General features: G+C 35.3%; 1 protein-coding gene and 1 pseudogene across 12 annotated transcripts in view; one reads left to right on the top strand and one right to left on the bottom strand.

The window, feature by feature from the left end:
• The window catches only part of FAM135A (family with sequence similarity 135, member A), a 112,603-nt gene that overhangs the window by 12,115 nt on the left and 83,759 nt on the right, over window positions 1-16,729 (top strand). For 7 of the 12 annotated variants that reach the window (XM_014547363.1, XM_014547361.1, XM_014547360.1 and 4 more), the window contains exon 1: window positions 7,153-7,254. The exons of 1 other annotated variant lie outside the window; for it this stretch is intronic. In XM_014547363.1, coding sequence (XP_014402849.1) covers window positions 7,197-7,254 — 58 coding nt within the window. In that variant the 5' untranslated portion in view covers window positions 7,153-7,196. Of the gene's footprint in view, window positions 1-7,152; window positions 7,255-16,729 lie in introns of those variants that run through there. 4 more of the 12 variants (XM_014547367.1, XM_014547366.1, XM_014547369.1 and 1 more) reach the window with 1 other exon arrangement.
• On the bottom strand, window positions 10,883-12,245 carry LOC102258052 (annotated as a pseudogene).

Below are 16,729 nucleotides of genomic sequence, written 5' to 3'. Positions count from 1 at the left end.
CAGACTGCGAGAAGGCACAGGCTGGGCTGAGGGACCCACCCGAGTGCACAAATTTTTGTGCACCAGGCCTCTAGTTATTACAATAAGGACTTACTAACTTGCTGAAGATTGTGATATATTAGATTGATGGTTGGTTGTGTATAAGAAATAGAAGCAGACAGAAAAGTTTAAAGGTGCTTGCACTTACTCAAGATATATACCCAAAGATCTGTACTAAGATAAGAATGGTAGTAGTGCAGCTATGACTAACAGGAGTAGAATGAGAGAAATCTGTTGTTTTTTTGTTTGTTTGTTTGTTTTTGCTTGGCTTGGCTTTGCCATTTTGTTAAAAATACAGTGGGGCCTTGACTTACAAGTGTCCCGACTAACGGGATTTTCCAGATACGAGCCTGTCTCTCGGCCGATTTTTTGCTTTGAGTTGCGAGCTAAAATTCGGGTTACGAGCCAGCTTCAGATACCCCACCGCTAGTTGGCGCAGTGAACGTCACAGTGAACGCCACAACATCAGCCCAGCATCACGTGTCTCACTCGTTCACTTTATGATTTGACATACAAGTAATTTGAGTTACGAGCTCCGTCACGGAACGAATTAAACTCGTAAGTCAAGGCCCCACTGTATAAAACAATTGTGCTCTGCTCTGCTTCACATGATCTCTCATCCCTCAGTAGGACAGCCGAGGTTGCTTCTCATGACAGAGGCAGGAGTGCAAGAAAGAGCAGAGGATGCCAAGGCACCTTGAATAGGCCTACTTGTTACTTCCACTGCATTCTATTGGCTAAGCAAGTTATAAGACCAGACAAGGTGTCTAGGCTAGTGGTTCTTTGGCCAATAAAATTTAAAACTTATGGGTATCTATATTTTTCTTTATTTTTTCTTTTCTTTTTCCTTTTCTTTTTCTTGGGTATCTATATTTTTATATAACCCATTCCATGAAACCTATACTCACAGTTGTATTTTAAGGCATGACTATTCTCTAGATGTAGTCACTACTCCTGGGGGATCAGAATTCTGTGGGATCATGCCCTTAAATTCCCTAACCCTCTTGTCAAACAAAATGTGTACTTAGACACTGCCTTAATTCCTTTAGAGATCTTAAGAAAGGGATTTATAGCCACACCCATGATTTGATCTTTGTCCATGGCTGCATTTTATTTTGAAAAATCTTTAGGGAAACAGTTTTATATTCCAACCCAGCAAGTCCTGGTCTCTCTTAGATTCTGCTTATAAGATGATCACTTGTTTCTTTAGCTTATCTCTTTCTTGCAAAATCTTATATTTCGGTAAGAGCAGCCAGTGCCATTTTTAGCATTCTGCCTGGAAATTAGCTTGCTAAGGTACAAAAATTTCTTAGATACATTCTCTAAATTCTTCTAAGTTATTGCTGACATTATATTTACATAAGTTTCATCACTGCATAACATGGGTTACCATTTTTTAAGTCTTCTATAGTTTCCTCGTTTTTCTTGCCTCTGTAACCCTGTTACTTTGGTCTCCAAGTCAGTGTCACATATTTTTAAGTTTTTGTTAGATACCAATTTCTGTATTAGTTATATATTGCCACAGTTATGCAGCTAACAACAAACACAAAGCCTCAGTGGCATCACAACAATAAACATTTATTTTTGCTTTAAGTCTATAAATTAGCTGAGTGGTTTGGCTGATCTAGGCTGGCTTGACTAATCTTTTCTGGGCTCACTCATGAATTCACATTCAGCTGGTAGGTTGGCTGGGTGCTAGTTGATGCAAAATGGCCTTACCGCCTCACCTGGATGGACTCAGTTATGTTCATGACCTCTCATATTCCAGCTTATTCTCATGGAAGAAGCGGGTTTCCAAAGTGAAAGAAACTGTATAAGAAGACCTTTTAAGACCTAGGCTTCGAATTAGCACACTGTCATTTCTGCCACATTGTATTGCCCACAACAAGTCATAAAGCCAGCCCAGATTTAAGGGGTTTGGAACTACACTCACTTTTTAATGGAAGTCACATTGCAAGAGATGTAGAAACAGGGATGGGTGAAAAAGTTGGAAACATTTTTAAAATCAACCTGGCACACACCTTAATTAATTTCCAGAGGCATTTTGGGGAATAAATAGTAGGATTTAATGACTGATTCCATGTAGAGGATGACGCTGAGAGAAAACACTGAATATATATGAAGAGGTATGGATTTGCATGGTGTCTAGGATTACTTTGAAATAGCAGCAAAGGGAAAAAGTACTGTTTAATCAAATATGGCAAAATTTTTTTAATTAATTGAAATAGGCAGTGAGCATATCAGTTCATTGCTCGACTTTTTACAGATACAGACTTTGTAATGTGAGATTTAAAAGGTAACGCTAAAGTTTTAAATCACATTGACTTAGACAATATTAGAAATACTGAGATAAGTAATGAAGTTGAAGAGGATGACTGATGTGGGACTCAAGATTAGTTCATTTTTGATATGTTGAGTTTGAAATGAGATACCTGTTAACGAATAAAAATTCAACAGTTGGCTTTATTGAGTGATTTATGAATCAGGCAGTATCCCATTTAGCAAATAGAGAGGAGCCCCAGAAGCTGTACAATATGGAAGACGCTTTTAGACAGAAACTAGTTATGACAAGAAAGTTCTTAGAAAAGAAAAGAAAGGATTGTTTCAGGTAAGGTTATCTTACAGGAAAGAAGGAGTCTTATCAGATTGCCTGAGCTTCCTTTGGTGGATGGAGAGGGCCTGCTTGACAGATTACCTCATTGGTAGTGACCAGAAAATTCCATACTAACCAATTAAGATAACATTCCTAAAAAGGTTGAAACTGCAGTTTGGTTAGGTATTAAGTCTAGGTTCTTTGTGATGGGTTTTAACATAAATAACTATTTGGGCCTGTGGTTTCCTCTTTAACATATCCTACTGGAGGTAGTTTATAAATAATTGGAGGTTTGGAACTGGGTATAAGGATTAAGTGAATTATCTTTCCCTTTTATTGTCAACCAGCATAAATATAGCATGTATAATTACTGCTTTTATTAATTTGTTATTCTACAATCTGGTTCCCTATCAATTGAGGACTTTTGAAGAATATTGTTACTGATCTTTTAAAAATCTAATGATGAGAGGCTTACTGTTTTTAGATATAAGGCTTGATTTATTTGTAAGAATATTTTCAAGGATATAATTTACTCTTTTTTTCTATTCTGATTTATCTTTTTTTTAAATCTTTTACATCTTTTCTTCATGCTACTTGGATCCTTACTACTTCTACCATTTAAGCTAGTTAATTTCAAGCTTGTGTGGTAGATAAACATACATAAACTACCTAAATTTTTATTAGGAAATAAAAATATCTTCATTAGCTTATTTTCTGATATATCAAATGATTACTTAGGATACTGAGATGAGAAACTTAAACTTTCAAGTAATTCCTATACAATATTTTATTGTGATAATTTAAAAATAACATCAATAAATATCTTACTGAATAACATTGGAAATATAGCCCAATAAGGAGTAAATGGAAATGGAATGTGAGGAAACATTTCTTGTGCATGTTTCATTATGGTTCTTTTCCTGCTCTTCTAAATATTTTAGTGTTTAATTTGCCACCATTGTTGTTATATGATAAAGAACTGATTAAGCAGTAACTAAACTTTAGGCAAGTAGAAAGAGAACATGTTACATCTGAGATTTGTTTTGAGGGGGTAGGTTTTTATAGTATGAAATCAATTTTTAAAAACCATTTATAATTCTTTTTCTTTTCAAAATTGTGCATAAGAATAATTTATTCTTATTATCTTTAAAAAAAAATAAATAAAGCAACGAAACTCTTAGGTACCTTATTAACTCCTCTGATTGTGATGGCATTCTCTCATTTGAGTAAGAAATACCATATATATTTCTTAACGTTTTTCCCATTTATCTTTAAATATACTGATTTCCCTTTGGGTTTTATCCCACACTAATATTTGATCTGTGGATCTCATACTTTGTTTTCTACCAATAGTAAATGTTATGGGAGACTGATATTAGCAGACCGACTTTATTACTTTATTATGTATAACTGTATAGAAATTGGGGCATTGCGTATTTTAAATGTTTTTTGAAATGGTTTATTTGTCTCTTTTGCTTTAGTTTTTACCAGATTCGTGCATCTATGAAAATTCCACCAAGAGTTCCCCACAGGGTAGAAGCTAGTTTGTTTCATGCAACAGGTAAGCCAAGTAATATTTTAAACAAGGAATATTTTCAACTTAAAAAAAAAAGGATCTGAAACATTATACTAGCCAATGACTTGTCATAATTATTTTGTACAAATACAAGATACCAAAGAGCATCATTATACCTCTTATAAGAAATATATTTAAGACTTTTAGTCAAACAGGCTTGCTTATAGGTTACTTGTTTCCCTCTTAGCTCTCTTACCATGAGCAAATGAAAAAAAGAAATGTATGTGAAATTTCCAGGGAGAAAAACATAAGTACTGAAATGCAATTTAAAAAATAAACATTGAGCCCAGTTTGGCTTAGTGGATAGAATGTCAGCCCACGAACTGAAGAGTCCCGGGTTCAATTCTGGTCAAGGGGTCACATATTTTTAAGTTTTTGTTAGATACCAATTTCTGTATTAGTTATATATTGCCACAGTTATGCAGCTAACAACAAACACAAAGCCTCAGTGGCATCACAACAATAAACATTTATTTTTGCTTTAAGTCTATAAATTAGCTGAGTGGTTTGGCTGATCTAGGCTGGCTTGACTAATCTTTTCTGGGCTCACTCATGAATTCACATTCAGCTGGTAGGTTGGCTGGGTGCTAGTTGATGCAAAATGGCCTTACCGCCTCACCTGGATGGACTCAGTTATGTTCATGACCTCTCATATTCCAGCTTATTCTCATGGAAGAAGCGGGTTTCCAAAGTGAAAGAAACTGTATAAGAAGACCTTTTAAGACCTAGGCTTCGAATTAGCACACTGTCATTTCTGCCACATTGTATTGCCCACAACAAGTCATAAAGCCAGCCCAGATTTAAGGGGTTTGGAACTACACTCACTTTTTAATGGAAGTCACATTGCAAGAGATGTAGAAACAGGGATGGGTGAAAAAGTTGGAAACATTTTTAAAATCAACCTGGCACACACCTTAATTAATTTCCAGAGGCATTTTGGGGAATAAATAGTAGGATTTAATGACTGATTCCATGTAGAGGATGACGCTGAGAGAAAACACTGAATATATATGAAGAGGTATGGATTTGCATGGTGTCTAGGATTACTTTGAAATAGCAGCAAAGGGAAAAAGTACTGTTTAATCAAATATGGCAAAATTTTTTTAATTAATTGAAATAGGCAGTGAGCATATCAGTTCATTGCTCGACTTTTTACAGATACAGACTTTGTAATGTGAGATTTAAAAGGTAACGCTAAAGTTTTAAATCACATTGACTTAGACAATATTAGAAATACTGAGATAAGTAATGAAGTTGAAGAGGATGACTGATGTGGGACTCAAGATTAGTTCATTTTTGATATGTTGAGTTTGAAATGAGATACCTGTTAACGAATAAAAATTCAACAGTTGGCTTTATTGAGTGATTTATGAATCAGGCAGTATCCCATTTAGCAAATAGAGAGGAGCCCCAGAAGCTGTACAATATGGAAGACGCTTTTAGACAGAAACTAGTTATGACAAGAAAGTTCTTAGAAAAGAAAAGAAAGGATTGTTTCAGGTAAGGTTATCTTACAGGAAAGAAGGAGTCTTATCAGATTGCCTGAGCTTCCTTTGGTGGATGGAGAGGGCCTGCTTGACAGATTACCTCATTGGTAGTGACCAGAAAATTCCATACTAACCAATTAAGATAACATTCCTAAAAAGGTTGAAACTGCAGTTTGGTTAGGTATTAAGTCTAGGTTCTTTGTGATGGGTTTTAACATAAATAACTATTTGGGCCTGTGGTTTCCTCTTTAACATATCCTACTGGAGGTAGTTTATAAATAATTGGAGGTTTGGAACTGGGTATAAGGATTAAGTGAATTATCTTTCCCTTTTATTGTCAACCAGCATAAATATAGCATGTATAATTACTGCTTTTATTAATTTGTTATTCTACAATCTGGTTCCCTATCAATTGAGGACTTTTGAAGAATATTGTTACTGATCTTTTAAAAATCTAATGATGAGAGGCTTACTGTTTTTAGATATAAGGCTTGATTTATTTGTAAGAATATTTTCAAGGATATAATTTACTCTTTTTTTCTATTCTGATTTATCTTTTTTTTAAATCTTTTACATCTTTTCTTCATGCTACTTGGATCCTTACTACTTCTACCATTTAAGCTAGTTAATTTCAAGCTTGTGTGGTAGATAAACATACATAAACTACCTAAATTTTTATTAGGAAATAAAAATATCTTCATTAGCTTATTTTCTGATATATCAAATGATTACTTAGGATACTGAGATGAGAAACTTAAACTTTCAAGTAATTCCTATACAATATTTTATTGTGATAATTTAAAAATAACATCAATAAATATCTTACTGAATAACATTGGAAATATAGCCCAATAAGGAGTAAATGGAAATGGAATGTGAGGAAACATTTCTTGTGCATGTTTCATTATGGTTCTTTTCCTGCTCTTCTAAATATTTTAGTGTTTAATTTGCCACCATTGTTGTTATATGATAAAGAACTGATTAAGCAGTAACTAAACTTTAGGCAAGTAGAAAGAGAACATGTTACATCTGAGATTTGTTTTGAGGGGGTAGGTTTTTATAGTATGAAATCAATTTTTAAAAACCATTTATAATTCTTTTTCTTTTCAAAATTGTGCATAAGAATAATTTATTCTTATTATCTTTAAAAAAAAATAAATAAAGCAACGAAACTCTTAGGTACCTTATTAACTCCTCTGATTGTGATGGCATTCTCTCATTTGAGTAAGAAATACCATATATATTTCTTAACGTTTTTCCCATTTATCTTTAAATATACTGATTTCCCTTTGGGTTTTATCCCACACTAATATTTGATCTGTGGATCTCATACTTTGTTTTCTACCAATAGTAAATGTTATGGGAGACTGATATTAGCAGACCGACTTTATTACTTTATTATGTATAACTGTATAGAAATTGGGGCATTGCGTATTTTAAATGTTTTTTGAAATGGTTTATTTGTCTCTTTTGCTTTAGTTTTTACCAGATTCGTGCATCTATGAAAATTCCACCAAGAGTTCCCCACAGGGTAGAAGCTAGTTTGTTTCATGCAACAGGTAAGCCAAGTAATATTTTAAACAAGGAATATTTTCAACTTAAAAAAAAAAGGATCTGAAACATTATACTAGCCAATGACTTGTCATAATTATTTTGTACAAATACAAGATACCAAAGAGCATCATTATACCTCTTATAAGAAATATATTTAAGACTTTTAGTCAAACAGGCTTGCTTATAGGTTACTTGTTTCCCTCTTAGCTCTCTTACCATGAGCAAATGAAAAAAAGAAATGTATGTGAAATTTCCAGGGAGAAAAACATAAGTACTGAAATGCAATTTAAAAAATAAACATTGAGCCCAGTTTGGCTTAGTGGATAGAATGTCAGCCCACGAACTGAAGAGTCCCGGGTTCAATTCTGGTCAAGGGCATGTACCTTGCTTGCATGTGGGAGGCAACCAGTTGATGTGCCTCTTTCACATGGATGTTTCTTTCTGTCTCTCCCCCTCCCTTCCACTACCTCTAAAAATCAATGGAAAAATATCCTTAGGTGAGGATTAACAAAAAAAGAAAAGAAAAATATACAGTGATTCCTGGCCCGTGTTCTCAGTGGTTAGAGTGTTGGTACAGTCAGGGGCACATGCCTGGGTTGCAGGTTGCAGGTTCCATCCTGGCCCCCGGTTGGAGTGCATGTGGGAGGCAACCAATCCATCTGTCTCTCTCATGGCGATCTCTCTCTTTCTCTCTCTCTCTCTCTCTCTGTCTCTGTCTCTCTCTTTTCCCACCTCCTTCTCTCCCTTCTTCTCTTCTAAAAATCAATGGAAAAAATAACTTCCAATGAGGATTAACAAAAAATACAGTAACAACAAAAATATAGGGCAGTGATGGCGAACCTTTTGAGCTCGGCGTGTCAGCATATTGAAAAACCCTAACTTAACTCTGGTGCCATGTCACATATAGAAATTTTTTGATATTTGCAACCATAGTAAAACAAAGACTTATATTTTTGATATTTATTTTATATATTTAAATGCCATTTAACAACTAAAAATCAACCAAAAAAATGAGTTCACGTGTCACCTCTGACACGCGTGTCATAGGTTCGCCATCACTGATATAGGGTGTCTCAAAAAAATGTATACACACTTTAACGCTTGTTATCTTATTTAATTTTCACCTCTTTGCAGGTTTAACTGATTTTAAATAATGGGTGAAACCAGATTAAGCTTTGAACAAAGAAAGTTTATCCTAAAGTGCCACTAGACTTTTTTTACAGGGATACATAAAAGGTAAAGTTTACGGTACAAAACTGGCAACAGTCGATGAATTGAGGGTACACAAATACTGAACAAAATGCTTCTTGATGTTTGAGATTCCATTTCTTTGAGTTATCAGCAGTGCCTGGACCAGAATGGCCATCAGTTTGAAAACAGGCATTAACAAAAAAATGTATTCATTTCTGTAGATTCTTTTAAATTTTGAAAATGAACTATATGTTAATAAACACTGATTTTATCATCATTCAAAGTGTGTATACATTTTTGGGGGACTCCATATATATGAGTGTGGGCCAACACTCTAACCACTAGGACAAACTGGACAGGGCTACAGTATACTATTTTATTCTTTGCAGTTATAAAATGAAATAGTAAACTTATTTATCTTATAACTGAAAGTTTGTAACCTTTGGTCTACTTCTCCCCATCCATACCCCCAGCCCCTGGAAACCACCATTCTACTGTCAGTTTGCATAAAAAATTGATTTGTTTTGTTTTGTTTTGTTTTCACATACCACACAGTGTTTGTCTTCTCTATCTGACTTATTTTACTTTAAAGCATGCCCTCCAGGTTCTTCCATAGTGTTGCAAATGTCAGGATTTCCATCTTTTTTATGGGTGAATAATATTCCATCGTGTATATACTAGTATACCACATTTTCTTTACCTATTCATCCACTGACAGACACTTAGGTTATTGTCCTATCTTGGTTATTGTGAATAATGCTGCAATGATCATCATGGGAGTGCAGATTTCTCTTTGAGATACGGATTTTGTTTCTTTCAAATATATAACCATGTATGGGCTTGCTGAATTATATGGTAGTTCTATTTTTTGTTGTTGTTTATACTCTATCCCTATCTTTCCCACCTCAAAAAACAGGTTGTAACATTTTAAAAACCAGTTTCATAGAAAACATCTACATAGGAACAGTTTCTGATAACATTCAGTTACAATACAGTATGATTTTGTTTCAGTTCAGTAATTTTCCACTAACAAATATTTTTTCTACCTGTTGCAATCCCCTCCTTTTTTTCCTTAAGACTACTAAGGCTCAGCAGAAATATTCATCTTCTACAGTAATAAAAGTGTAATATACTAATTAGACCAGATAGCCAAACGAACTTCCAGACCAAGCCAGGGCTGTGAGGGCCGAGGCAAGCCACCCTGGCCGCGAGGGCTGAGCCCCTTTCATGAATTTTGTGCACTGGGCCTCTAGTTAGGTTGTAAACATCCTTCTTTCTCCTAAAGTTACTACACATTTATAGAATTTATGATTCTATTAATGCTTTAAGGTTTTGATGCCACATTGTAGACAGCACTTAGTTATAGAGAATAGGAAAAAGCAAAACTAAAATAAGGGGGCATATGATAAATCTTTCACAATCTATTTTCTGAATCCTTTAGATGTCCAGTTAACCAGGATCATACACAGGTTTCACTCTTTATTACAGGTGTGTGGAAAGACCTAACTGTCTCATGCATTTTATTTATGTTGACTTCTACATTTTGACTCATCTAAATAAACACTGCAGGACTCATTTACAAGAGTACATACACTTTCTTGTTCAGAGAGATCTAAAGCGAATCTATGTAGGAAAACGATGATACTAAAAAAATTCTAACTTCAGGTTATATTAGGCTGAGACTTTCCATAGTAAGGTTCTTTACAGTTAGAAGCGATCCTGGAAAGTTTGCAATGGATGGGAAAGTGCATTAAGTGCTGCTCCAGGAAACATACAGACTGAAATATTTTAATCCACTAGCAGTTAGTATAGAAAATATAAATGCTCTCTTAATAATCTTTTTTCTTTGGTCTTTTGGAATATGTTTTATTTCCTCTTGACTAAAGTTTGAGTGACAAGATGCAGGAAATATATTTTCTATAGAACCAGGTACCTGTTTAATGCCATATGTAGACCTATCCATATAAAAGCTGGGAGATAAATCATATTCCCACCATTTTCTTTTGTCATGTTATTCAGTTTAATTCAACTAACTCCCTAAAAATGAATGTCAGAGAAGAGTTTGCTTAGGAAGGTATTTTTGAGAGTAGCTAACCTCTCACTTTCCACAATGGCTGTTATGAAGGTTGGGTAACAAAAGAGGTAGTAGCCTACCTTTTCCTTCCCATTAATCATTAGATAACCTAGTTAGAGTCCATTCAGTTAGGCATAATAAATTGGGGGGAGAACTGAATGTGGAGAATAGTCAATTTATTTTTTGCAACATTACCCCTTTTGACTAATTCTCTATTGAAGTTCTCATTTTATCCACAGGGTCTGTCAGAGTGAGTGCTCATAATGCGTATTTTCTGTAGTTGAGTGATGGGCCTCTTGGATAGATATTCAGCTTGTCAGGACAGGGCATACCTTTCTCAGCTCTGGGCTGTGTAACTTGTACTACTTTCTCAATTAGAAGCACAGGGGATATCAGAGCAAATGGTGGATCTTTACAGGGATGCAGTTAGGAGTTTGTTAACTGCCTTTTGGAAGTCAATGTAAGAGCAAGTGGCGTTGATGGGTTCAGTGTAGGTTGTTTCCTTAACTTTTTTAGTTAATCAGCCACAGCAACAACCAGAAACACATGAATTAGGGATCTGTTTTAGGAATTCAGGGATGGGAGTGGCTTCATTCTAGGTTCGGCTTAACTGTTTGGTGGCTAATTGCAGTGCTCCACTTAGAGTGGCATGATCTCTGGAAAGCCGGTTGGGACTTGACAGCAGCTTTTGTAAAGGTGGGACTCCATAAGAAGCCAGAGGTGGCCACTCAGGAATTGGTTCCAGTTTGGATACACAAAGGAAGCAATGGGAGAGTCTTAGACCTCTCTCTCTCACAGTACCATATTTTTTCGTGTACAAGACACTATTTTTTTCTAAAATCGTTAGTTTGAAAATCTAGGGGTGTCTTATACACGGAAGTCAGCCCAGGAGGGAGCCGCGAGGGTGCATAGCTGCCCATACCTTGTCAAACAGGCTTCCTCCAATCACAAGCTTTATTGTTACTGACATCAGCTGATGCCATAATTGGAGGTGGAGGTGAAGAATGTGCAGATGCAACAGGGACCAGAGCATTCTGAGCCCATAAAGATGTCAAAAAATAAAAAGCTAAATACCAGTAAGTGATTGTCTTACTCTGCAAAATTCAAACTGAATGTAATCAACTATGCAAAAGAGCATGGAAATAGAGCTGCAGAGACAATTTGGATCGCCTCCCACTGAGTATATGATCAGACAGTGGAGAAAACAGGAAGAACAACTCCTTAAGATGCCAAAAAAGAAGAAGGCCTTAAGAGGAAAACCAGCAAAATGTTTAAAATATTGATTTCTTAATTTTGGGTTGGAAAAGTGGGGGGCATCTTATACATGGGAGCGTTTTATAAACAGAAAAATATGGTATATAGACCGGTGTGCTTGGATCTAAGAGTTTAGCAGGATATAACCAGGAATTAGGATTTAAAGGATTCCAAGTAGTTGAATATTTTAAAAGGAACTTATCCTGCCAGGCAAGACTCTCCAGAGGTATCAGGTTGGACACCCAGGATCCCCTTTTTCAGAGGAATCCCACTCTTCCCCAGAACTCTCATTTAAGTAGTTAGCATTTTCTTCTTTCTGATTCTGTTAAGGGGTTAGGAGAGGGATTTCTGGGACCCATAAGAATAGAAAAGAAGGAACCAGAAAAAGGTAACAATTGAAGCCAGCAAAACACTAACACTGGCAAATAGAACAAAAGATGAAAAATCCTTTCAACAAGATTAACTTGCCTGTTTCTCAATCTGTTACACACACAGTACACCTCTGGCTTGCACCACTGTGCAGTTCTTTGAGATCATGTTGTACAGTCTTCACTTATAAAGAAAACATCTCAGTTCTCAGTACCAGTTCAGTGTGTAAAAGTTAGTCACTTACTAGTGGCACAGGTCGGTGTTTCTCCTTTAAATCCTGGCTACCCAAGAAGAGAAGGGGTCTTCATGTAGGCAAGCTGATTTTCTTAGCGTGGTCTCAGCTGGCCATGATACTGTGAAGAGATACTATGTCCTCTGTTTTGTTGTCAGGGATACTATATCTACTTGGTAATGAAAAGAAGCTCAGTGGTTGCCTTCATAGCCTGCTGCTGCAGCAAATTTTGTGCAGGGGTATGGTGGGATGAGTTGTCAAGGACATCTGATGTGCATGGATTCAGTGTTTTCCATAGGTGTTGCACGTGCCCTTGGAAACTGGTGATTTAGCTGTTGGACTATCTGGAAAGGTATAGCCTTAACCATAAGTCTTTATTTTATTGAAACAGGAGAAGCTGTCTGCTTTTAATTCTTCTGTCCATTTTTATTTTTACTATTTTCATTTCAACTAAATTCCATCCATGGAGAATCTTTTTTTTTTTTGCCTCACGCCCTGCCGCACAACCAGGCTAACTAAGCCTAGCACCGCCACTCTGTGCCGACTATTACACCACCACTTTGCTTGCCCTCTCCTTCGGGTACCATTTCCCTGGTAGTTCTGTTTTTAATTTTTTTAAAACCTCATGTTGTTTCCATTGTGGCTACACCAATCTGCATTCCCAGCAACAGTGCACAAGGGTTCCATTTCTCCACATTCTCACCAACACTTGCTATCTCTTGACTTGTTAATAATAGCCATTTTTACAGGTGTAAGGTGTCTCTCTCTGTGGCTTTGATTTACATTTTCTGTAAGTAGTGATGCTGAGCATCTTTTTTAGTTATATGATGGCCATTTGTATGTCTTTGCAAACATATCTATTTAATTAATGTGCCATTTTTATCAGATTTTTTGGTGTGTGGGGTTTTTTCCTATTGAATTTTATGCTTTCTTTATATATTTTGAATATTAACCCCTTATCAGATATATGAGTCACAAATATTTTCTCCCAGGTAGGTTGCCTTTTCATTTTATTGATGTTATCCTTTGCTGTGTAGAAGTTTTTTAGTTTGATGTAGTCCTATTTGTTTAATTTTTGCCTTTGTTTTTGGTGTCCAGTTCAAATAATCATTGCCAAGATCAATGTCAAGACCAGTGTCAAGGAGCTTTTTACCCTGTGTGTATGGTTTTATTTGTTTGTTTGTTTATTAGAGAGAGAGAGAGACAGAGAGAGAGAGAGAAACAAAAACACCAGTTTGTTGTTCCACTTATTTATGCATTCATTATTGATTCTTCTATGTGCCCTGACTGGGAATTGAACTGTGACCTACTGGTTCATAGGTCTATGCTCCACCACTGAGCCATGCTGCCTGGGCCATTTATTTGTATTTTATTCAATTTCTTTCATTAATATCTTATGGTTTTCAGTATAAAGGTCTTCCATCTCCTTGGTTAGATTTATTTCTAATATTTTATTGTTTTTGGATCTGTTGTAAATGGGATTGCTTTCTTAATTTCTCTTTTGAGTAGGTCATTGTTAAGTGTATAGAAATGCAGCTGATCTTTGTTGCGTTAGTATCCTGAAATTTTACTGAATTTGTTAATTAAGTCTAACAGTTTTTTGGTGGAGTCTTTAGGGTTTTCAATACATAAGATCGTGTCTTTTGCAAATAGTGACATTCTTGCTTCTTTCTTTCCTATTAGATACTTCTAATTTCTTTTTATTGCAAATTTGCTGTGGCTAGGACTTCCAGTGCTAAGTTGCATTAGAAGTGGTGAAAGTTGGTACTCTTATCTTGTTTCTAATTTTAGAACAGGGGTGGGGAACCTTTTTGCTGCCAAGGGCCATTTGGATATTTATAATATCATTCACAGGCCATACAAAATTATCAACTTAAAATTAGCCTGCTGTATTTGGTCAAACACTCAACTCACCCCTAATGCCTTTGCAGGGCCAGACCAAATGATTTCTCAGGCCTTATGTTCCTCACCTCTGCTTTAGAAGAACACTTTCAACTTTTCACTGTTGAGCATGATGTTAGCTAAGGATCTGCCATATATGGCCTCTATTATGTTGAAGTACATTTCTTCTATACCTAACTTATTGTGAGTTTTTATCATCAAGGTATGTTGAACCCTCACCAGTATGACTCAGTTGGTTGAGCATTGTCCCATACAACAGAGTATCACCAGTTTGATTCATGTTAGAGCACATACCTGGATTCTGGGCTTGATCCCCAGTGGGGGGCATGCAGGAGGCAGCTGATCCATGTCTCTCTCTCTCACCGATGTTTCTTTCTCTCCCTTTCCCTTCCTCTCCCCAAAATCAACTTTAAAAAAAACCATTTTTTTAAAAGTATGTTGAATTTTATCAAATGCTTTTTTCTGCATCTATTGAGATGACAAAATGATTTTTATTCATTTTGTTTATGTGTCATATCATATATGTATATTTTTTAACACACGCCCCAACGTAAGTATTTCTTTTTTTAATATATTTTTATTGATTTTATTTTTATTTTTATTTTTATTTTTATTTTTTTTTAGAGCGAGGCAAGGGAAGAGAGAGAGAAACATCTATGTGAGAGCAAAACATTGAATGGCTGCCTCCTGCATGCCCCCAAACAGGGATTGAGTCCATAACCCAGGCATGTGCCCTGACCAGGAATCAAACTGGCAACCCTTAAATGCATGGGACAACGCCCAACCAACCGAGCCACATGTGCCAGGGCTATGTCATGTTCATTGATTTGCATATGTCAACCTATCCTTGCATCTCAGGAGTAAATCCCACTTGATCACAGTGTATGATCCTTTTAATGTGCTCTTGCATTTGGTTTGCTAGTATTTTGTTGGATTTTTGCATCAGTGTTTATTAAGGATATTGGCATGTAGTTTCTTGTTGTGTCTTTATCTGCCTTACATATCAAGGTAATGCTGGCCTTGTAAAATGAGTTTGCAACTATTCCTTTTAATCAATTTTTTAAAGAGTTTGAGAAGAATTGGTATTGATTCTTCTTTAAGTGTTTGGTAGCATTCACCAGTGAAGCCATCTGCTCCTGGACTTCTCTGTGGTGGAAGATTTTTTATTTAATCTTTATACTCATTATTGTTCTGTTTAGATTTTTCTGTTTCTTCATGGTTCAGTCAAATGTTAGGTTGGGTTGTTTGAGATCTTTCTAGGTTATTTGTATGGCAGAAATATTACATGTAATTAGTGTCATTTACAAAGCAGTGTTATTTTGACATTATGACACATAGTGTTTCAGAAATACTCAAAGTATCTTTTTTTTTTTTTTAAGTGCGTTTCCTGGGCACTGTGATTTTGGTTTTTATTAGTTATATAAGTCCAGATTAAGTCATTGTTACCAGTTCAGTTTCTAGTTTCTGATATTATCAACTATATTTTGTTGACTGTGAAATGTCAATGATCTGATAGTTTACTAGTGTATAAAAAGGAAGTATCTTTTAAAAATAAATTGCTTATGTCACACACTAGTCTTTAAAAGAGAAGCCTAGGTTTGGAAAACAGTAGACTTCCTTAATATCTAATTTTAACGTACATGTGGAAACATTATTTATATGTATGTGTATTTTTATAACATCATTCCAGAAAAATGTTAAGAGGTTGCATACTTTTTAATTAAATTATTGCAACTTGGATTTTCTTTATACTTTTTATACATACCTCAATTTTCTTCTCTTTTTTTGAAGTATAATTGACATATAATATTATATAAGTTTCAGGTATATGACATAGATTTAGTATTTATGTACATTATGAAATGACCACCAAGATAAAGTTTACTCACCTTTAATCACCATACAAAGTTATTACAATATTATTGACTATATTCCCTATGCTTTACATTATATTCCCATGACTTATTTTATAATTGTAAGTTTATACCTCCTAATCCCCTGTACTTCTTTTGCCCATCACCCCTGCAGCCACCAGTTTGTTCTCTGTATCTGAGTCTTTTCCTGTTTTGTTTTGATTTAGATTCCACATATAAGCATACCTTGTTTTTCTTCTAACTTTGATTTATACTTTTATTTCAACACCTTATCTTTCTAGCACTATTTTATCATAATTCCTACACCTTGTGCATATTTATGGAAAATGTTCAAGAAGAACCAAAAAAATAATGATTTTGTCTGTGAGTCGCAGTAGGGCAGGTTAGATGGAGGAGGAATTAGATGGTATTATTTAGCTTATCTTAACACATTTAAATTATTTCCAGCATGAGATTATGCTGACAGTGAGAGGTTTGGGTCAGGAAGTAGCTGTCCTCTGTAGTAACATCCATCACTCATGAAAGACAAAGAGTATTTGGCTGGTGAAATTGATTAGTAAGAATACGAAAAAAAAAAAAAAAAA

Source organism: Myotis brandtii, unplaced genomic scaffold (assembly GCF_000412655.1).
Source record: "Myotis brandtii unplaced genomic scaffold, ASM41265v1 scaffold471, whole genome shotgun sequence".
NCBI lineage: Eukaryota > Metazoa > Chordata > Mammalia > Chiroptera > Vespertilionidae > Myotis > Myotis brandtii.
This window is presented reverse-complemented; position numbering and strand designations above follow the sequence as displayed.